The sequence below is a fragment of the Pinus tabuliformis genome, chromosome 3_2 (assembly GCF_031772625.1).
Source record: "Pinus tabuliformis cultivar Carrire ecotype Pingquan chromosome 3_2, CPIR1, whole genome shotgun sequence".
In the NCBI taxonomy this organism is placed as follows: domain Eukaryota; kingdom Viridiplantae; phylum Streptophyta; class Pinopsida; order Pinales; family Pinaceae; genus Pinus; species Pinus tabuliformis.
Genome location: NC_142302.1, coordinates 701,887,737 through 701,911,960, shown reverse-complemented (window position 1 = coordinate 701,911,960; position 24,224 = coordinate 701,887,737). Strand labels below are relative to the sequence as shown.

Here is a 24,224-nt window from a genome sequence, read left to right as displayed (position 1 = left end):
CAAAAAAGATTAGGGAGCTCCCCTAATTGCTCCCTGAAAACCAGGGAGCACGCTCCTGACTAGCTCCCGAGTGGAGCGCGAATTGGGAGCGGGTTCGTGGTGGGGGGGTGGATGGAGGACGGCGGTGCTCCCCTGCAACTCTAGTTCAGACTCAGTATTTTGTCCTTCTCCAGGGTTAGGTGCATTGGTGTGCAATCATTTTTAATGATTCTAGCTATTTGGTCTGCCTCTTCTGCCTTGGGTATCTGGCCTTGTTTTCATATCTCTCCTCTTGTTCTTATCTGGAAGAAGTGTTATAAGTCATATTTGATAAGGATGTCAGTTTCTTTTCTATTTTTTGTTGTCTTTGGCAGGATGAGCTATGTATGTGTTGAAGAATCAAGGGAAAATAGGTGTAGTGTGATTCTTCTTGACTTGATAACAATTTGTGGAGTCTTTACCTTTCTTGTTAGCTTAATCTTCTTCTTCTTATTAATGCATGTGTGTGTACTTCATCAAATTGCTATAAAAAACATAAGAACAAGAACATAAGATGTTGGCTCTCTGCCAGGGCCAAAACATTTCTTCTTTTGAGAGGAAAACCCTTTAGTAAGTTTCTCTTATTGAAGCTTCTTATTGATCAATGTTAAACCCTAGACCCTTGACTAGAATGTCCTCCAAGCACAATTCAAGTCCTTCCTCCTTTTTGCACTTTGTTCCGCAACACTTCCTTCTTTCAACACTTCGTTCCCCGACACTTTGTCCTCCTTCCGACAATTCATTCTTCTTTCAATTGTTGGTAAACCTTGTGTCCCTCCTTTTAGGCCGACTAGAAGACTGCTGGTCGACTTGACATATATGGCTCAGATTGCTTCTTTGGAGGTGTCTTTGCTTTGGAGGAGACATGACTTTTCTTGGAGGGTTATTCCTTGACTCTTATACAAACATATACATGGAGTAACATGCCCTTAAGATCTTCAGTCATTTTCTTTTGACTCCTTTACTCACCTATAGCACTTAACATGTGCTAGACCTATGTCGAGCAAGAAACTCATTGACATATATTATAAAAATAATATTTTTTTTCTTGAATAATTACAAATATCAAAAGTTTATTTATGAAGATCGAACCTAGTTATGTTTCCTTCAACACTGCCTCTTAACTAGGGAGGTATTCATACAACATTATAAGGTGTTTGGCTATGTTTCAATCTTGAAGAATTCACATAAGAGAAACCGGATTGGCAATCCATCTATTATAGCATCATAGTAACCAACATTGTTTCCACAACAAGGCCTTGATTGACAACTCTATCTCTCAATAGATCAGAGCACAATGTTGGCGAGACCAATGAATTATAGACACCTTAGTCATTGTCTCTCAAGGTACATACCCACCTGGGTGTTCACTGAGTATGACCTTCTAGGACTATTCTTATTAAAGAATATCGGTCCTCTTGCTTACTATTGCCTTGGATACACTACACATCCTCAAAGAGTATCGGATGCCAGATGATTACCCAATCCTCCCATTGTTTCTTCCCAAGTGAAGACAAGAATGTTGTGTCTATCACTTCCTCTCAATTGAGGAAGACATGCCCAAGTATCCTCTGACAAGGTACTTGTCCAAGTTCCTTTGTTAATGGGAACTTGTTATAACTCCCTTTTAGCTAGGGACTTGTCCATTCATCAACAACTTCTTCGTGGGTCTTCCAGCTGCTTGATCTCCTTCTTTCCTTTGATATCATGAAGTCTTTGTTTGAACTTCTTGTTGGTAGGGCACTATCCATCGATCACTTTCCTTCCTTCTTTGTCATGTCATTGCTTCCTTTGTGGAAAGTGGCCTTCTTGTCATATATCAAGTTCTCTTGTCATTTGGTTACTCCTTGTCACCTTGTCTATGCTTTGGACTACTCTTCACATGGATGCTTCGTTGTACTTTCTTGTTCCCATGCTTTAATCTAGTAGCCCTTCATGATTTCTTCCCGATATTGCTTCAACATTAAATGGTACTTTTGCTAAATGGCTTCTTCATCATGACATCTTCATAGAGTAGAATTAGTTATCTGCACCTTTCATATCTCCAAGGCCTTCACAGGTGTCAAGGGTTCTTTGATCTTTTTCTTTGTTTGTCAGAGTTGTCATGCCTTCTTTTGGGAGATGTCTTCAAAGTATCCTTGTCAGATAGAGAGATTCTTTGTGATCATGGTGTTCTTCATATGCTTGATATCTTTCTTCATTTGCTTTTTCATAGACAGATTGGGGTCAACTGTTAAAATTGGCAACTAGGGCCAAACTCCACATGGGTCATCTTATTTATGACAACTGATATTTTAATTAGATTCCTATCTCAGAGAGGTGTAGGATTGACCTAAAGATCATCTGATTCTGACATGTACACATAAAGATACGAATTTATTTATATTATGGCCAAATTGTCAAGGTCGGCCTGCAAGCAAAACAAGCACACAAGCCCCCAATTCATCCTCAACGTTGCATATAAAAAGGAGACCTCAAGTCATTTTCACCATCATCTCATCACACATATCTCTCTCTCCTCTTGTGATTGGGCACACTATCCGAGGCAGGCTTCTCTCTCTCCACATGTGTGAAGTTTGAACTAGGGCCTCTGTTTGTTGCGTTGACCAACGTTGACCAATGTTGACCGAGCTATTGGGAGGCTGTTTGACTGCGTTGACCTATTTTGACTTCAGTTTGGGTGAGGAATCTCTGTCTAAGTAGGCCACAATTCTAGGCACGAAAATTGAGGAGTTTTGACTAGCGTTGACCGTGGTTAGGGCTGACCACAGGTTGACTGTTTGACTAGACTTTGACTGGGAAGAATTCAACTATTTTGAGGGTTGTTTCATCTTGCTGTTTGGAGGCTGAAGTTGACCGAATTTGACTGAATCTTTGAGGGTAAAATCTGCCCTATTGACCAACGTTGACTTTTCTGGTTAGGGCTTTTCTGCCGCTGTTATAAATTATCAGTGTTTGTAAATTGTATTATCTCTCTCTGCTGAACTATTGAAGACTAAAAGAAGATTTGATCAAGGGTTTCCCCACGTTGGGGTTTGTCCCTTGCTGGTGCCACATCTTGTGTCCTCTTGTCTTGGCTTGTCTCCTATTGTTTATGTTTATGTTCTATTAGCGTTTTACTTACATGTTATGTGATTGCTAAACTGAAATTGATATGGGGCTCATAAAGAAATTGAAGTAAAATTCCTCTAAAGCATAGAACATACCATTGTTGCCTAAAATTAACATCAACCACCTTATGCTCCTTGTGGAAGCACTTCTTCATTGCTTGCTTCTAGTGCTAGTCAACATTTCTTTTTTACTTGCTTCTTAGTCAGTAATCTTATACTCCTTATGTGAGTATTCCTTTTTGTTGGCCTTCATTGCATTGTAGTACATGCCTTCGAGCATGTCATTGGTGAAAGAGATTCTTTCCTATTTGATCATGTTATAGAACTATTCCCATGACTCAATAATATACAAATGATAACATGACTAAACTTTGATGCATGCATATCTCATCTTGATTCTCCTTTGATCATCTTAGCTTCGTTTGTTTGTCCTAGGTGTGGCCCTTCTTGCTTCATCTTAGCTTGCGTGCATATCATCCTTTCCTTGAATCTCATGAATGGGATTCCCAATGAGACATCTGCCTTTGTTTATGAATCTTCTTTTGAAAATTCCATCATAGGATCTTGAAGACCCTTACCCTGCAAATGTTTCTTTCATTTTGATGATGGAGGTCTTCTAAGATTCTTAATCATAATCAATTTTATTTCATTGTGGATGAGGTCCTATACTAGGTATGCTCCTTCTACATGAATATCTTGAGCTATATCTACTATGCTCCTATATTCTAGAAGATATTTCTAACCATGCATTTAGTTCTATTTATAAATTCTCTTTCTACATGAGTATTTAGAACCCTATGTACATCATGCTTCTAGATTCTAGAAGATGTTTTTAGCCATGCAATTTTATTCTATTCCTACATGCTCCTATACTACTCAAAATTTTGAAAGACCTTAACTAAAGAGTTTGACTTAGTCATAGTAGAGATTCGAAGGATCTTCCTTCTTTTGCTTCTTGTCTTCTTCTTTCATTTCTTGAGTCACATGAGCTTTTCCCCTTCTTTTGTTGTTGTTGTCCTTCTTTAGTTTAGGACAATTCTTTTTGTAGTGTCCATATTCTTGGCATCCAAAGCATTGGATTTTGGACATATCTTTGTTGTTTGTTCTTCGTGGACCAATGCCAAGTTTTTCCTTTCTCTTGGCCATGGTAGCAAATGCTTGTTCCTTTGATCCCACATCTTCCTTCGCTTTGAGTCTTGTCCTCTATCTTGTACAGAGACCACATTTCACTTAGTGGGGTGGCTTCCTTCTTGGCATATATGCTTGATGTGAAGTTGCCCCTATCCTCAAGTAGAGCATTGAGTACTACGGTTGTCATTTCTCTGTCAGACATGACTTCCCCTAACTCTTAAAGTTGATCCCTCATCTCAGAGATCTTCATGAAGTAGGGAGTTATTCCTTCCTTTGATATCTTCATCTTGTACAATTCATTTCGTAGAGATATCACTTCTCCCGCTGTGCTTACTGAGAATAGCTCTACTAGTTTATCATAGATTTCTTTTGATGTTTCAAGTTTGGAGACATAAGGAATGAGAGTCTTTTATGGATTCTATAAGAATCCTTTGAGCTCTTGTCTCATCCTTATTATACTTGGATAAGGCTTGAGTTTGTTCCTTAGCAGGAATAGTGACATTCCCTTTGATGTGTTCTAGGAGTTCATTTTCCTTGAGAAGTAAATCAGTCCTCTTCTTTCATGCAAGAAAGTTATTGGTACCTACCAATTTATTGTTTTCCTTGCAAAAAGACATTGATGTATATTCAGAAGGGGACATATACTTGATAGATTGTGAGATGTAGTAGACTAGCTTTTTCCCTGAAGACTTGATGGCTTGCCTTCCTTAGATCTTGATGTTCTTCAATTTGCTTTCTCCAAGTGGACTTGACTTGATGATGAGAGTTGTTTGATGACTTGTAGCTTGGTGTAGGTCCTTCTTTGATTTGCTTATCTTGTAGTTGCCTTTGTGTAAGGCTCTTTTTCTTGCTTTGTAGTCTTCCTTGATGAATGATAGATGGTAGACCTTCTTGTCCTTTGATGTGATTGAGGTTTCTTGGCTTGATGCTTCAACTTTTGTAGACGTTCTTCCTTGATGAGTGTTCTTGAGATGCCCTTTCCTTGATGTGTCAACTTGCTCCGATACCATGTTGAAGAATCAAGGGCAAATAGGTGTAGTGTGATTCTTCTTGACTTGATAACAATTTGTGGAGTCTTTTACTTTTCTTGTTAGCTTAATCTTCTTCTTATTAATGCATGTGTGTGTACTTCATCAAAATGCTATCAAAAACACTAGATGTTGGCTCTCTGACAGGGCCAAAACCTCTCCTCTTGAGAGGAAAACCCTTTAGTAAGTTTATCTTATTGAAGGTTCTTATTGATCAATGCCAAATCCTAGACTCTTGACTAGAATGTCCTCCAAGCACAAGTCAAGTCCTTCCTCCTTTCTACACTTTGTTCCCTGACACTTCCTTCTTCTTTCAACTGTTGGTAAACCTTGTTGTACTTGCTATAGATGAGATGATTTTCTTCTATACTTAGAGATATCCTTCACTTATGTAGACACCTTCCTTCAAATGAGTTCCTTCTTGAGATGTAGGTGTAGACTGAAGTGACTGTACAGCAGCCCTAGATTCTCGCACGTGTGGGAGGTTTACTTGACGCTGTATACCCTTTTCTCCTTCACTTGAGTACCCTTCTACACTTGAGTAGGAGGCCTTGTAGGCTTAGATTTGACCCCAAACAAAGAGAGATAGATGACTGTGAGTTGCTGCTGTCATAACCGCAGTGACAGCCCTGTTTCCTCGCACGTGTGACTGCAGCTGCCCTAGAACAGACCTCTTAAACTCGGTTGTGTACCCTTCTTCCTCGCTGCACTTGAAGACCTTTTTCGTTCGCTCTTTTGCACCCTTTTCTAGTCCCTTTATTTCGCTGATTTCAGAGAGGATTGCTTGACGTTATAATGGAGTGGACAGCCTCTATATATAGAGGACTGTCCCTCCTTTTAGGCCGACTTGAAGGCTGACTAGAAGACTGCTCGCCGACTTGACATATATAGCTCGGATTGCTTCTTTGGAGGTGTCTTTGTTTTGGAGGAGACTTGACTTTGATTCTTATACAAGCATATACATGGAGTAACATGCCCTTAAAGCCTTCAATCATTTTCTTTTGACTCCTTGACTCACCTATAGCACTTAACATGTGCTAGACCTATTTCAATGAACAAGAAACTCATTGACATATATTATAAAAATAATATTTTTTTTCTTGAATAAATTCAAATATCGAAAGTACATTTATTAAGACCGAAACTAGTTACATTTCCTTCAACAGTATGCAGAAGTTGGCCAAAGGTGTTTTTTTTGCTCATTAAGGATGCTAGGTCTCTAGATGCCACTCCATAGACTGATTTTATTTCAGTTTTAGAAGTACCGAGGAACAGGATATAAATTCCATTCTATATACCCTTCCGCTCTTCAATTTTGCTGATGTAAATATTTTTCTGTAAATATATGGCATGTTTGAAAATAAGTATGAAAATACTGTAATTATCATGATAATTACCCCACAATAGGAGCGCTTCCTTTTTTCTCGCGTTTACCATACATATAGTAACTAGGGATAGCATAGAGTACAATTGTACAGTGCTGTTTTTCATTAGCTATAAATGCAACAGAGCTTGAAAAGCCAAAGGGATGAACATGTTCTTCTAACACATCTCAAGTCTCCTGTTAAATGTGGTTCCTATTTCTTGAATGACAACTGACTCATTTTTCTTTTAACTTTGCAGGAAGGTGTGGATGTTTGGTACATGACCGTCTCATACAACACCCGTTGGGCAACATACATAATCACATATGGTTGGTTAACTGATAAATGATAACAAAATTAGAATAAGTCTGCACAACTTAACATGTTTCTATCAAAGTTCCAGTTCAGAAATTACAGAGATCTTCCTAAAAGACAGCCAAACGATTTATGCAGGTGCATTGGGTTTAGTGCTATTGTCAATCTACTCCTGTCAAAGGAAATCCAAGCGAAGAGACAAATTTTATTCAGAAGTTGCGCCCACGAGTTCACAAACTGGCGCTGCCGCTTACTGTGGATCAGCACCCACTGTTGGAAATGTTTGCCCCTATGATGAGTCACATATTAATTCTTCGGGAGCTGACCGGGTGAGCGTAAAAATACCTGAGGAAAATCTCTGTACCATCTGTACTGAGCAGCCAAAAAATAGCTTTTTCCAACCATGCGGCCATTGTGCAACATGCTATAGTTGTGCTCTCAGGTGAAGCATCTTCTATCTGAACCATTAAAGGTCCTCTTTTGTCCGTCACAATTGTATATCTATGTTCATGAAATTTTATCATCATATTCAGACTAACAAGACATAGGATCATTTAAATAGCCATCATCATTCTAATACGTTCTGTGTCATTTTTCAATGATGGTCATTTCAATTTTTCATCTCCAGGACAAAAGAGTGGTCTCCGGAGTGCCCGATCTGCAGGCAACCTATTCAAGGGATCGGCAAAATATATGTAGCATAATTGTTGGAGAGATGCACAATTGCAAAATCCAGTTGCTTGATTTTCCTGCCTGTTGCTGCTTTACATTTTACTTCCACGATTGCTCTAGCTTCAGTGCAGTTGGACAGCTCCATGCTAATTATGAATATTATGAAAATATACATTCTATTCAACTATTGGTCGCTGCCAATGGCTTGTATAGTCCACTCTATTCTTTCATTTTTTGTTTACATATAAATTATTGATTTTATTGAAGTTTGCTCGCACAGTAACTTGATGTATATATCGCACCCTTCTAAAATGAGGTCTGTTGGGTACACATGTTTTTTTATTTTATTTTATTTTTAAACAATTTTAATGTTAAATTACACATGCAAGTTTAAGCAATTTATAAAGTCTTTTAAGACCAAGAGTATAAAATGCCTTCATCAAAGTTGCCATATTTGAACTTAGCAAAGATTTGATTACCACGAGAGTTGGTGTAGTAAATAAGATTTGATGACGTGGAAAAGATTCGGTAAATATAAATAAAATTCAAAATATAGTCCAATATAAAAAAATTCCAAAATATAGTCTAGTGACTTGGGCGAGTCTAGCCAGTCTTACCTGAATCTTGATGAGTGACATGTTTAGGGTTGAGTATGGGATGAACACACAATCCAGTTAAGAGTCAACAAATTTGGGAAGACAAGACTGGCAAGTCTTGGTTGATCCAAACTACACTGGCTTTGTTAGATGTTTAAAGTTTTTCATTTTTATATTCCATGTATACATTGTGAGTGATAATGCCTTTATATTTATTTATTGTATAATGTCTATTAGCACAATACAAGCTTAAGTGTTTTTTTTGCTTCAGGTTAACTATAATTGATATTCAAAAGTTTTTTTTACTATAATTGATATTCAAAATTCTCTATAATTTAGAGACATTTTTATATTGTTTACTTTATAATATTATTATGGCAATTGGGGGTGGAGTGAATAAATATTTCACTTTTTTTTTACAATTTAGTATCAAAAGCATTTTTTACAATTTAGATCAAGAGCATTAACCAATCAGCACTACATAATAGCTAGTACTTACTATTTAGTTTAAATATAATAACACTGCAATTTAATATGTGGATAATAGAGTTTTTAATATTGATTAGATAAATATAAAATGTTTTTTTTTTAATATATTATATGGTTAATATACATTTAGATTATATTTATTTTATAATTAGATTAAATTTAAATTATTAAATTTAAAATAATAATTTAAATTAGTAAATTTGGAAAATTAATATTATAAATAAGAACCGTGAACATAAAATTGGAGGCTTGGTTGCAACCCTTGTATTATATGTTTTCTTGAAATTTCATCTAGGTTTTCTTTAGCAATTAAAATTTGACGTGATCAAATATGTGCATTGAAGTTTTGATGTAAGATGCATGTATCATTTTATTTATTGACGTGTTCCTATTTTAAAAGTTGAATAAAACATAAGGTATGAATAGGTGGTGGGGATGGTGGTAGGATCCCATGTAGTCAAATTGTCAGACAAATAGACGATATGTGTATTAGTCATCAAACATTAAATACCATCGGCTGTATGATTATCACATAGTGTAGTACCATCACAACATAAGCCAACAAAAGCTATTATGACAAAACAAGATGTGAACAAAATGAACCAATTAGATAAGAGATAAATAAATTTGAATGCTATTAAATAATAATATAATATAATTTATAAAGTTAAACTATATTATAGTTTCAAAATTGTTTGGTCAAAAATAGATTAATAGTCAGTCAATGCAAAGTCTGATGCGTTATACACTACCTAAGACGGGTATAATAACATCACATCAAGAGATACACAAGAACTATATGAACAATTTATTTATATTACAAGGGAAGCTACAACTTTTAGTGTACCAACTACAACTGAAAGGGCTACAACCCCAAGCTATTTACTAACCACTATTAGAAGGAGCTACAACCCCTGGTTTACTAGCATCCACTGGAAAGAGGCGACAACCTCCTGAAGGAAGCTACAACTTCCTTCCCTAGTACCACCTTGCCACCCTTAACAATAAAAGATAAAACAAAACTCTTGGGCTCCCGTACTAGGGACAATGACCCAATTACAACAATACTCAACAATTTCAATAATCAAACAATCTAGTCATTGTCCTCTTACTCAACCACTGCTACTCATCAACTGTTGTTTCACTATATCATCGTCAATGAACTTGTACCCATGCAAATTCACGTTCTTAGGTTGCTTTCTCAAACACAACTCAATGTGCCTTTGGTATGCCCATTAACAAGCTTTTAACAACCTCAAACTCAACCTCATACCAACCCAATGCCCTATCATATATGATCATGATTGTTCTGATAAACGACTACTATCCCCTTAAGTCATCAACAACTTTAGGTTTTCCCTTTGTCATGACCAACTTGCTTGTTGCTATAGTGATCTTCAAAAGTATGCAATCCAACAACAAAAGGAACTCTAATTCATACCTCTAATCAATTGCTTGAGATGTGCCTTGGGATAGACCTTAGATGACTAAGATTTCCCTCAGAAATTCAGCCTCAGAGAAGAATGTTGATTTCACTCAAAACTTTGTCAGGACTTGATCCACAACTTCATCAAAGGGTTTCTTCAAGACTTTTGCTTCTACAAATATCAAGACATGCACCAATATTTGCTCCAAACTTCTTCTAGCATCAAAGTTTGTTCAAGGAACACACTTCAATCTAGATGCTTCATTAAACTTTATTAACTTTCAAGCAAACTCAACCAGCCTTGATCACCCTTGAAACTATATTAGCCTTGGTTTTAATCAACCTAAATTGTGCCTCAAATTTGGAGCTTGTATCAGCCTCAAGATAATTTGTGTATCAACCTCATACTTCCTTGGATTAACTTCAAGAGTTCCTTTGAACCAACTTTAGATTTTTCCCTAAACAGGGCGGAAATTAATCCTTGGACACAAGGCTAAAATGGCTTCAAGCTTGCCCTGACATAGGTCCAAAATAGACCTTAGGGTTGTTGGAAAACATGGTATCCATGATCGGTATTTTTCATCTTGAAAAATAAATGGAAATTTGAATTTTTAGAGTCTTTCTCCAAATTTATTAGGTTGACTGGGCCCCCAAGAGGCACCCATTCGACCCCCACTTGAAGGATATATAAAGGAGACCACTTCTCCTCATTTGGACACATCAACTTGGTCTCATGCATCTCTAATCCAACAAAATTTTAGGAGGAAGCCAAAATTTTAGGGACTTGGATCTTAACATGGCACTTGATCATGATTTTGGTTACTGGTTTGGCTATTATTATGTTATTTTTCATTTATGATGTATTGATACATATGGAAACTCTCTCTCTCTCTCATAAAGAGGATATTTTATGGGGTTTCCCCTTGTGGGTTTTGTCCTCCCTGTGTGGCTAATTTTATGTGTCTCTTGTCTCTTTGTTTCGTGGTTACTTCATTGCTCTTTCATGTTTATTAGTTGGTGTTTCTCTTTTGTATAACTGCCTAAATGATATTGAATTTAATGCTATGTGAAAATAATGTTTAAATTGATTATTGAAGTAGTTATCATGTGAAAAAATACTTAATTCTAGCAAGTGCCCTAGAAAATCAACATGGTATCAGAGCCGGGGAAGCATTGAAGATTGAAGAGCAAGAAGGATTACCCCTTTACAAATTTTTGAGTTCCTCAAGGAACCTTCTATTCTCTGTTTAATATCTGACTTAGGCCGAGTTGGTATTGGTTTATGGTGTGGATTATGGGTTAGTTTTCTGTGATGAGGATTGTGACAGGGCCAAGTATTACAAGATGTAACAAACATCGTTGAGTCACTTTTGTTGGATAGATAAGAAGGTCTAGTACAACCTGAGTTCTCTCCAAGCCTAGTGAGGTTAATTCAGAGGCCAACAAAGGTATGATCATAGCAAACTAAGTTCTATTGTGTCTATTTTTTTTAGGAAACCCTAGGCTGAGCTCACTTGTAGGACTGATTTCATTTGTAGTGGAGTGAAGGATAAATTTCTTGAGGTAATGAACAAATGTCCAAATTGTGGGAGGATTGAAGTAGTTAATCATAGGACCAAGATTATTCTAGCATGTAGGAAGAATACACGTGGATGTATCTTTAATATAGAGAAGTTTTTGTCCATTCAAGCTTCTGTGGCATCAAGGGAGAGCCAATGTTTCCTCCTTAGGTCGAACTCCTTTGTATGGGGGCTGAAGGTTTGTGTTTTGTATGCAAGTTTTTCTCCTGTGACATAAACAAGTATGAGGTCCTCCCTCTCTGTGATACAACTCTGAGCATACTTCCCTATGACATGGATGAGCGCCCTCTTCTTATTATCTAATCCAATATGCTTTAAGTCTATAAGGTCCGAGATGTTGGTTCAATTCTATATGATGATCCAAACTTCTGGGATTTGAGATTTTGAGACAAAGAACTGAAGTCCTGAGTTACATACTTGTGGTGGTTCAATTTATGGAAGATGTTCTTCGAAGCAACAATTGATCTGAGACCATGTCCTTCTGTTGCATTTCTTGATCCCAACTATCAGGCCTGTGCTGAGCTCTGTGATAATCTATGGTGGAGGAAGATGCGAAGTCCTTGTGTAAAAATCCTTGGGCACTTGGAAGCCTTAGTACTCTGAGGTTCGAGTATAAAGGCATAATCTGTGGATCAAATTCTCATTTGAGTATGTTGTAGTGGTGACTTCCTAAAGTATTTTTAGTAGGAAATCATTGTGTTGCATATGGTTGACATATATAGTATAGTGTGAATTGAAAGTATCAAGACCTACTAGAAAGTTGAGATTGAAGGTATTTGCTTTGAGCTATAACATTATTATCAGAGATATGAATTGATTTACCGAGGTTGATATCCTTGGATGAGTTTTGTGATAACATGGTTATTAAGGAAAAATCTGAGAAGAAGTCAAGATAAACTGTGGATCAATGCTAAGCTTAAGAATTAAGCTTTTGTAAGTTTATAAATGTCATTTTTGAATTCTTCATGTATATATATAGGACACCTTTCACTTCATAAGAGCCGACTTAATAAAACAAAATTCTGAAGATTTGGAATTGAGATATGTTGTGAAAGACATTGTCATCTACTTTGTGACAATTCTGAGGAATAGTAGATCTTTACCGTGAGATTTCAAAAAGTTTTCCAAGATGCTTCTCTTATAGTAAATGTTGACATGAATGAGCAATGTTGTTTTTGTTGTCTCTTGTTGCAAAAGATATTGAGAGCTAATGAATTTGCTATATCTAGGGTTTAAAAGTCTAGAACATTTCTAGGATAAAGGGTTTGATCAAGAGAAATCCTTAGGGTTGTACATTCTTTTTATTTTTTTTTTAAGATTGCAAGGACAAGCGTCATCTGATTTTTTCCACTAATTTGACTAGGGTTCAGACCCTAGGTTTGATGATTTACATTAAGAATAGGAAATGCAGGGATATATGTTTGAAATTTAGGCTTTGTAAACCCTAAACCAAATTTGAAGAGTTATTAGGGGTTGAATTCAAAACCATCAAAAATTAAAGTGCAAACCCTATCAAGTCAAAAGGGTTGGAAATGAATGCCTAGGGCTTATGGACTCAAAGATTATTCACTACTATTGAATGAAGTAACATGATGAAATATACATATGCTAAGAATCTGAGGCTTTGTAAACTTGAAAATATATTAGGGTTTGATGCTATAACCTTAGTTGTTAACCCTACCTCGATATAAATGATTGAGGAAATGTTGGACTTATGAATTGATTGCTAAAAAATCTGACATCTTGATGTTGAGGCTGATTTGCAGGTTGGATTCCAAAAGGACTCGTGACCAAGAGGGAGTTGTCTTGATCTCAAAAGATAAGTATCTTGTGTTTCTTTTGTTGTTTCAATTAATACTAACATTGGATTGTCTATGATTTGTAAAACCCTAGGTTGGGTTTGGAGAAGAAAATATAAGTCTAATGAACCTAACCCTAATTCATTCTTGATGATATGGACTCGTTTATAATGATGTGGATTTGTTGATGATGTGGACTCATTAATGATATAGACTTCTTGATAATGTGGATGATGGTCTCCTTGATGATGTTAACTCTTTGATGTTGATATGGACCTCTTGATGATGTAGATGATGATATGGACTCCTTGGATGTTGATGTGGACTCCTTAATGATAAATGATGCATACTCTATGATGCTGACAATGTGTTGATCTGAAATGGGGCACTAAAGGCTTCTTTTCAATCAACAAGAACCTCTCCCACTCCAAAGCTTAAACAATTTCCAAGATCTATGCTTATGATTGATAATTTGCGGAATTAAAAGAACTTGAAATAGGTATATGCTTTTTGTTTGCCTTTAACTGCTTAATTGCCTTGAGTTTATTTGCTTAAACTGATATATAAACACACATAACAGTGAAATGCAATAAATAAACAAACACATAAGACAACAATATAATATGGGGTTCACCCAAACCTCTTGGGCTACATCTTCGTGAGCTCTAGTCAACTCAACTAGGCTCTTTGGGATTATGGCTTAAATTATTTTACAAGTTCCACACTCAACTCCATAGGTTTACAATTGAACCAATGGGATTAGAATGCCATCTTTATCCCTGGCTATTTGGCTCTCTGGCTCTCGGCTCTCGGCTCTCAACTCTTGGCTCTTTGTAAGGAGAATAACTACCTCCAACCTCTGGTGGCGTTTCTCTATTCTCCTCTCACTGGCTCGGATTATTAATGTGTGAGCTCCCCCCTGAGTCTCTACACAACAATGGGATTTATCCCTGAGATGGCTCGAACTCCTCGAGTCCATAAGAATAACGCCTCTAGACCCCCTGGATGGTTACCAAAACCTCTTTGGTTCCCAAAAACGCCTTCCTCTGTGCTGGACCCTTCTGTTTGTCTCTTCGCCTTCTCTTATGCGTTCTCATTCGTGTTTTCATGACACGTTCTGTTTCATCATTTCCTTACGGTGGGGAACAATGATGTTTAAAATAGAAACGGTTTGGAGACGAAAGGACCGGTGGGCATGGCAGTCCCCACCATTTGGCCTTTCTTTGTAACAAAATCCCCAAAACAGAGCAAACTTAAACAATATGCAATATACATGGAAATACATTGCAAAACAGATTAATCCGGATCTCAAAGATCATCAACCCACATCTATAATATTTCGGGTCCACGCATCCATCACAAATCGCAATGTTGCATGGTCTGTTGTTCCCCATTTGTTTGCTGCGCTCTGATCTCCAATCTCTGATCACTCCGATCGGCGCTATCGGCTATTGGCGCATCGACCCATCGCTTATCAGAATATCGCATATCGCATGGTCTAAAGACCTGAGGTCCATTCCTTTTCCGATGGAGTATTGCGATGCGATATATCAACAATCGCAAATCGCAATCGCTTACGGCCCAAGGTCCATTCCTTTGAACTTGACTCATTGCGATGCGACTTAATCTGGTTCGTCGATTTGCCTTTTAATCCAACGGTTCGCACTAAACCCGAAACATCAAGCAGTCCGCTCAATCTCCACCATTGATCTGCGATCTCCAATCCAACAACTAACAGTGTTTTCCGATGGCCTACTTGCGTGGAGATCACCCGCCCAGAAAGAGCGGTTTTCTCTCTCTTGCTGCGTGCTACGTGTCGGCTGGTGTATGGAATCGGGTGAGGCCCTTCCAATACCACTTACCGCCTGAAGCCTGCTCGAAATACTGTTTACCACCTAACTCAATTCCTTCATTGTTTTGTTCAATGATCCTTTGGGTCCGCTTCATCGCATTTCTCTTAAGGCCACAATCCAAACACACCACAGGCTTTTCTCCGATGCGATAACAATGGATGACTGCTCCATTGTTTTGCTCCCGTCCATTGATCTTTCGGATCCAACATCCCTTGAGCATGAACATTGCATTTCTTTGATGGGCTTATGTTTCAACGTAGTTTCCCTGTCATACTTTGATTTAGACATTATCGAAGACTTGGAAGGTTTATTCAAGATCCATTTTGGATCATGCCGCCCCATTGGGAATCTTTTGGAGCCTAAAACACTGATATACTGATCTGAACAGTGGATGAGAGTGACAACACCCTTTTCTTTCAGCCTCCATACACTTGCCTTGCATAATGCCTCTGAATCAAAGCCTTTGAACACTTCCTTCCTGGATGTGCTGGTCCTCCGGTTAAGAACTGTCTTCCTCCTTGACTTCATGCAGAACTCCTGCTGAGAAGGTTACAGAAGGTAGTTTGAACTTCTCTTCCTTGATCATTGATCCAAGGTGGCTCAAACAAATGTGAAGTTACATCTTCTTCACAAAAATTTACATTTGTACCTGTCACAAAAATGTTCTATTGACATCTTGTTAAGAACAACAGAATTACAGACAAAACTGGATAGCCTAAACTCTTGCTTCAACAAAAGAAACAGATTTCACATCTTGTGAATTACCTCCATGTCTTTACATGTGCATACAAATGATTGACTAGATAACAAGCCCACAAAACCTTACATGCATGTTTACAACAAAGTAATCAACCCTTCAAGTTAATCAAACATACATGTTCAAATACAAGGAAAACATCAACATCCATGTGTTCATACACATCATTCTTATGCATGCATTTCATCCTTCAACTTTCGCTTAAGTACATTGTACTTTCAAAGCTGAAATGAAAATGATTTAGCTGCAATAAAGTGAGTTTGCATACTCAACTTTTCCATTCACCTTCTTGGTAAAACCATGCAACTTGCATTCTATTAGCAAATAGATGCATTATATCAATAGACATGCAACCTTTAATTGGATAAGAACTCTAACCATTCTTACCAATCCATTTCAAAGGTGTTTCCTTTGTCTGCACATCATCATCAACATGTGAATCATCATGAAACGCATCAATTATGGAATCTTTCTTTCCATTCCTGCCATTCTTTCTTTCCACCTTCTTCAAGTTTCGTGGAAGCATTGTTAGATTCAGAGTCCAACACTTTTCAGCAATGTGTCCTTGCTTATGGCAATAAGTGAAACACATGTGCATCTCCTCAACATCATGATTTGCCTTGTCCAATGGCCCTTTGGCTTCTTGCTTCTTATCCTTCCAAAGTTTCCTGCATGTGGCCTTTCTCTTCCAACATCTAGAAACACTATGGTTATCCAAACCACAAAAGGAACATGCAATTCTTTTCCCATTCTTATATGGAAATTTATCATGCTTTACATAATCAAAAGGAATATCATTAGAACCAGATTTATACCTTTCTCTTTCACCTTTATTACCTTCATGAGGAGGTGAGTCAAATGAAGAAGTGGCTCCCTTTGGATCACCATCAATCTCTTCAATAGTTTCTGAGTTTCCACAACTCTCTGGTTCAAGTGTATGCTTATGAACACCTTTGTCCTGCAAAGTATGTTTCAAACTATTGCATTCCCCAAGAATACAATCTTTACACTTCTGAGGTAGAAGACCTGACATGAAACTCCTTCTAGGAACTGTTTCAATTGCCTTCCTGGCTACTTTGGAACTTTCTCCATAAGATTGTCCATAGCCAATACCCAAATACTTAGGCCTTTCCTCAACCATTATTGGCTCAACATACCCTGCGCATGTTTGCCCAATCCTTTTCCTTCATAGCCCATTTTGGACATTAATTTGGAACCTATGCCTCTGGTATGTTTTTCAAAAGAACCAATATAAACATTCTTAGAGGAAATTGAAGACAAACTAGAATTATTTACCTCTTCTTCAAGCTGATACTTGACTAAGGCTTCTTTGGCAACAAGGAGTTGTGTTTCCAACTCACGCACCCTTTCCAGATCCATATTTGCAATATGAAGTTGTCTCTCCATTTCCTGTAATTTGTTAGAAAGCGACTGCTTCTCTTCCTTCATGGAATTCAACTGCTCTCGAAGTTCGGTACTCATTTCTCTCACCATATCCATCATGATGAACAAGTCTTGCTTCATGTCTTCATCAAAGAATCTTGTGATTGAAGGTATAATTTGAGGACTCACTTGTAGAAGTAGTCATTATCAAAATGAACAAAAGAACTTCAAACAAGATTAACAAAGAGCATATTCAAGCACCTTTTGTAACAAACCTCTTGTGCTTCAAGGATTGCTTTGAGGTCCTTTGGGATAAGAAGAATGCCTTCAACCCTTCTTCCTTCTTGTCCTCTCCTGGACTTAGTTATGAATAGCTTTCCCTTCACCTTTGCAAACTCAAACAATAGTCAGTTTACAAACAATCAAACAATCAATCTGTGACTGTTTAAACACCTTTCAGAAAAGAAAGAAGATAGATTTCTCTGTCAATCAAACATTCTGATCTAATACCACTTGCATCATGATACAGCCTGCTCTAGTATAACTTGAGCCCCAATATCACCTTCTTTGAAGGTGGGGTTAATCAACCTGATGCTTTGATACCACCTGATTTGAAATGGGGCACTAAAGGCTTCTTTTCAATCAACAAGAACCTCTCCCACTCCAAATCTTAAACAATTTCCAAGATCTATGCTTATGATTGATAATTTGCGGAATTAAAAGAACTTGAAATAGGTATATGCTTTTTGTTTGCCTTTAACTGCTTAATTGCCTTAAGTTTATTTGCTTAAACTGATATATAAACACACATAACAGTAAAATGCAGCAAATAAACAAACACATAAGACAACAATATAATATGGAGTTCACCCAAACCTCTTGGGCTACGTCTCCGTGAGCTCTAGTCAACTCAACTAGGCTCTTTGGGATTATGGCTTAAATTATTTTACAAGTTCCACACTCAACTACATTGGTTTACAACTGAACCAATGGGCTTAGAATGCCATCTTTATCCCTGGCTATTTGGCTCTCGTCTCTCGGCTCTTGGCTCTTTGTAAGGAGAATAACTGCCTCCAACTTCTGGTGGCGTTTCTCTGTTCTCCTCTCACTGGCTCGAATTATTACAATGTGTGAGCTCCCCCCTGAGTCTCTACACAACAATGGGATTTATCCCTGAGATGGCTTGAACTCCTCGAGTCCACAAGAATAACGCCTCTAGACCCCCTGGATGGTTACCAAAACCTCTTTGGTTCCTAAAAACGCCTTCCTCTGTGTTGGACCCTTCTGTCCGTCTCTTCGCCTTCTCTTCTGCGTTCTAATTCATGTTTTCATGACACGTTCTGTTTCATCATTTCCTTACGGTGGGGAACAAATGATGTTTAAAATAGAAACGGTTTGGAGACAAAAGGACCGGCGGGCGTGACAGTCCCACCATCCGGCCTTTCTCCGTAACAAAATCCCCAAAACAGAGCAAACTTAAACAATATGCCATATACACAGAAATACATTACAAAATAGATTAATCTGAATCTCAAAGATCATCAACCTGCATCTATAATATTTCGGGTCCACGCATCCATCGCAAATCACAATGTTGCATGTTCTGTTGTTCCCCTTTTCTTTGCTACGCTCCGATCTCCGATCTTCGATCACTCCGATCGGTGTTATCGGCTATTGGCGCATCGGCCCATTGCTTATCGGAATATCGCATATCGCATGGTCTAAAGACCTGAGGTCCATTCCTTTTCCAATGGAGTATTGCGATGCGATATATCGGCAATCACAAATCGCAATCGCTTACGACCCAAGGTCCATTCCTTTGAACTTGACTCATTGCGATGCGACTTAATCTGGTCTGTCGATTTGCCTTTTAATCCGACGGTTCGCACTAAACCCGAAACATCAAGCAGTCCGCTCAATCTCCACTGTTGATCTGCGACCTCCAATCCAACGACTGACAGTCTTTTCAGATGGCCTACTTGTGCGAAGATCACCTGCTCGAAAAGAGTGGTTTTCTCTCTCCTGCTGCGTGCTACGTGTCGGCTGGTGTATGGAATCAGGTGAAGCCCTTCCAATACCACTTACTGCCTGAAGCCTGCCCGAAATACCGTTTACCACGGAACTCAATTCCTTCGCTGTTTTGTTCAATGACCCTTTGGGTCCGCTTCGTCGCATTTCTCTTAAGGCCACAGTCCAAACACACCGCTGGCTTTTCTCTGATGCAATAACAATGGATGACTGCTACATTGTTTTTCTCCCGTCCGTTGATCTTTTGGATCCAATGACCCTTGAGCATGAATGCTGCATTTCTTTGACGGGCTTACATTTCAACGTAGTTTCCCTGTCATACTTCGATTTAAACATTATCGAAGACTCGAAAGGTTTATTCAAGATCCATTTTGGATCATGTGTACTCCTTGTTGATGATGATAAGTACTCCTTGATAACAATGATGTATGACTCATTGAAGACATGAATGATGTGATTAGATTCCTTGATGGTTGTATCAACTCCTTGATGTTTACTCTTTCATGATGTTGATGATGATAACTTGGACTTGTTGATTATGTGGACTCATTAATGACATCAACTCGATGATAATGATTTTGACTTGATGATGATATGGACTCGTTGATAATATCGATGATATGTACTACTTATGTGGAATCTTTTATCGACTTCTTGATGATAATATAGTGATGATAAGGTCAACTTCTTGATGATGACATGAAATCCATGATGATATGATGATGATGTTGATATGGATTCCTTAACGATGTAGACTACTTGATGATGGTGAAGATAGGGATTTGATGATAATGTAGACTCCTTAATGATGATGATTATTCGTTGATGATGTTGACTCCTTATCAGTCAACTCTTTGATGATGGCATGGACTCCTTGATGATGTGATGAAATTGACTTGATCTGAGAAGGCTAAGATCAAGAGGGAGCTGACATACTCTCAAAAGATAAGTATTATCTTGATTGTTTCATTATGAGTCTCTTGGCTTGCTTGGTTGTTCTTGTTCTTCCATAGCCTCCTCGTGAGGATTGCAGGTACATAATGAAGACTGCCAAGGTGAGGCAAATCATTAGAAATATTGGAAGAACAATGTGATGAAAAAATTCATGATAGGCTCTATGCTTAGAGGGAGCAAACAAGATTAGCTTGATTGAAGCACGTTTCTGTGAAGATTATTAGAATTTTTGAAGACTAATGCTGATCTAGATATGCTAAAGACGAGTTGTGAGTTTTCTGCTATGTAGAGGACTTCTGTGTAGGAGGGAGATGCTTTTGAGGCATGAACCTGGTGATATGGTTGGCACAATGGACTATAGGTCCATCGACATCTCCTTGATGAATGATTTGAAAAAGTTGCAAGACTCTGATATTGACTCTATATGATGATGTTTGTTTCCATTGAAGCCATTTATTATTTGGATTCGATTATGGTCTGTTGGATTCTACTATGGTTGCTAACGCTTGCTTATGTGAGAAGCCATTTATTACATGGATTTGATTAATGTCTGTTGGATTCTACTATGGTTGTTGATGCCTGTTTCTGTGAGAAACCACTTATTATCTACCAGATTTGACTATGGTACTGATATTCACTTCTATGAGAAGCCACTTATTATTGGACTCTACTATGGTTTCTAATGAGTGCTTCTAAGAAAAGTCGATGCTAATGTCTATTATTATCTCTTGATAGATGACGAGAGAAGCTTCGACCGAAGTTGAATGAACAATTGAATGTCATTGTTTCCTGAAATGTTTGTTAAAGTACAGAGATCCACCATGGCTACATTTTTGAGGTTGAACTGGTTACTGATGTGAAGAAACTAGAATGACCTAGAATCCCAATGAAGAGGGAGCACTACATAGCATCATATTATGGACCATAATCTGTAGGTTGTGTGTCGCGAGACCTTGTGGTCTGGGAGATGTATTGTTGATTCCTCTTGTATGATGTGTGCCATGAGACCTTTTGGTCTGGGAGATGTATTGTTGATTCCTCCTGTATGTTGTGTGCCGTGAGACCTTGTGTTCCAGGAGATGATTGTTGATTCCTACTGTAGGCTGTGTGTCGTGAGACCTTGCATTAGGGGAGTTTTAAGGTCTAAAATGGGCCTCCTAAGGAAACTGTATAATAATAGTGGAAATAATAAAATAATATTAGGTTACATCATCAAATTTTAGAGGGAAAAAAAAACTATTTTTTCAACTTATCTCCCTATGGGTTTACTCAAATTTCGAGTGGAAACACTCGTTGGATGCAAAATTTGATTCCTCATCCAAGGAGTAACCATGTTGCATACTATCAATGGACCCCGCTACACGAAAAATGAGAAATACATGAAAAACGTGATTGCAATAACGTCTTTTCATGTATTTCTCATTTTTTGTGTAGCAGAGTCGATCGAAAGTATGCAACATGGGTACTCCTGCATTCATGTTTTTCATGTGTTTTTTATTTTTTGTGTAGCGGGGTCCATAAAAAATATGCAACATGGGTACTCCTTAGATGAGGAATTAAATTTTGCATCAAACGAGTACCCCGCTCGAAATTTGAGCAAAACCTTAGGGAGATAAGTTGAAAATACTAGTTGAAAAAAGAGTTTTATTATTTTATTATTTTTTAATCTTTTTACTTTTTTACTCCAAAAATGGTGAATCATCACCCATGGTTAACATCATCATTTTGAATCCTATTGGTTTTTATAAAGTTTATTCTGGTTGTACATTTTTCTTAGGAGGCCCATTTTAGGCCTCAAAATTCCCCTAATGTGGTCCATGAGATGTATTGTTGATTCATCTTGTAGGTTGTATGTCATGAGACCTTGTGGTCTAGAAGATGTATCGTTGATTCCTCTTGTAGGTTGTATGTTGTGAGACCTTGTGGTTCCGGATATGTATTATTGATTTCCCCTATAGGTTGTGTGTCATGAGACCTTGTGGTTCGGAAGATGTATTGTTGATTCCTCCCGTAGGCTATGTGCTGTGAGACCTTGTGGTTTGGGAAATGTATTCTTGATTCCTCCCTTACATTGCACTGTGAGAATTGTTGGTCGAGGAGATGATTTGAGATGTATCTTTCCTTATGATGAGATTTATGATCTCTCCCTTAGGTTGCAGGTCGTGAGACCTATAATTGGTTAGGCAGATTGATCCTAACAAAGAGAGAGAGATTAGTATTTGTGATCTCTTCCTTGGATTGTGGGTTTACTCAAATTTCGAGCGAAAACACTCGTTGGATGCAAAATTTGATTCCTCATCTAAGGAGTACCCATGTTGCATACTTCCGATAGACCCCGCTACACGAAAAATGAGATATACATGAAAAACGTGATTGCAATCACGCCTTTTCATGTATTTCTCACTTTTTGTGTAGCAAAGTCCATCGAAAGTATGCAACATGGGTACTCCTGCATTCACATTTTTCATGTAGCAGGGTCCATAAAAAATATGCAACATGGGTACTCCTTGGATGAGGAATTAAATTTTGCATCAAACGAGTACTCTCGCTCGAAATTTGAGTAAAAGCTTAGGGAGATAAGTTGAAAATACAAGTTGAAAAAGTAGTTTTATTATTTTATTATTTTTTAATCTTTTTATTTTTTTACTCCAAAAATGGTGAATCATCACCCATGGTTAACATCATCATCTTGAATCCTATTGGTTCTTATAAAGTTTATTTTGGCTGTAAATTTTTCTTAGGAGGCCCATTTTAGACCTCAAAATTCCCCTAATGTGGTCCAAGAGATGTATTGTTGATTCCTCCTGTAGGTTGTATGCCGTGAGACCTTGTGGTCTAGGAGATGTATTGTTGATTCCTCTTGTAGGTTGTTTATTGTGAGACCTTGTGGTTTCGTAGATGTATTGTTGATTCCCCCTGTAGGTTGTGTGTCATGAGACCTTGTGGTTTGGGATATGTATTGTTGATTCCTCTTGTAGGACGTGTGCCGTGAGACCTTGTGGTTTGGGAAATGTATTCTTGATTCCTCCCTTACGTTGTGCTGTGAGAATTGTTGGTCAGGGAGATGATTTGAGATGGATGTTATGTATATTTCCTTATGATGAGATTTATGATCTCTCCCTTAGGTTGCAGGCCGCGAGACCTATAATTGGTCGGGCATATTGATCCTAACAAAGAGAGAGATTAATATTTGTGATCTCTTCCTTGGGTTGTGCGCCGAGCCCTATGATTTTTTGAGAAGATTGATCTTGAGAGAGAGAATGAAAAGTACCTCCCTTTCTAAGTGGGAATGCTTGAAAATATGGTAGCTATGGTTGATATTTTCATCTTGAAAAATAAATGGAAATTTGAATTTTTAAAATCTCCCTCCAAATTTATTAGGTCGGTTGGGCCCCTAAGAGGCACCCATTCAACCCCCACTTCAAGGTTATATAAAGGAGATTACTTCTCCTCATTTGGACACATCAACTTGGTCTCATGCGTCTTTGATCCAGTGAAATTAAAGGAGGGCCAAAATTTTAAGACGAGATCGAAATTTTAAAAGGAGGCTGAAATTCTAGGGAGGGCCCGAATTTCAGTGACTTGGACCTTAACATGGAACTTGATCATGATTTTGGTTACTGATTTAGCTATTATTGTTCTATTTGTTATTTATTATGTATTGATAAATCTGGAAATTATATGTCTCTCTCATAAAGAACTTTTACTGGGTTTTCCCTGT

General features: G+C 37.8%; 1 protein-coding gene across 1 annotated transcript in view; it reads left to right on the top strand.

Annotated features, from left to right (window-relative positions):
• Positions 1-7,904, top strand: part of LOC149182562 (E3 ubiquitin-protein ligase APD2-like) — a 135,365-nt gene extending 127,461 nt beyond the window's left edge. Inside the window, exons 8-10 of the mRNA XM_089416884.1 lie at positions 6,911-6,980; positions 7,105-7,408; positions 7,595-7,904. Coding sequence (XP_089273010.1) covers positions 6,911-6,980; positions 7,105-7,408; positions 7,595-7,670 — 450 coding nt within the window. The 3' untranslated portion in view covers positions 7,671-7,904. The remainder of the gene's footprint in view (positions 1-6,910; positions 6,981-7,104; positions 7,409-7,594) is intronic.
• Positions 7,905-24,224: the final 16,320 nt, after the last annotated feature.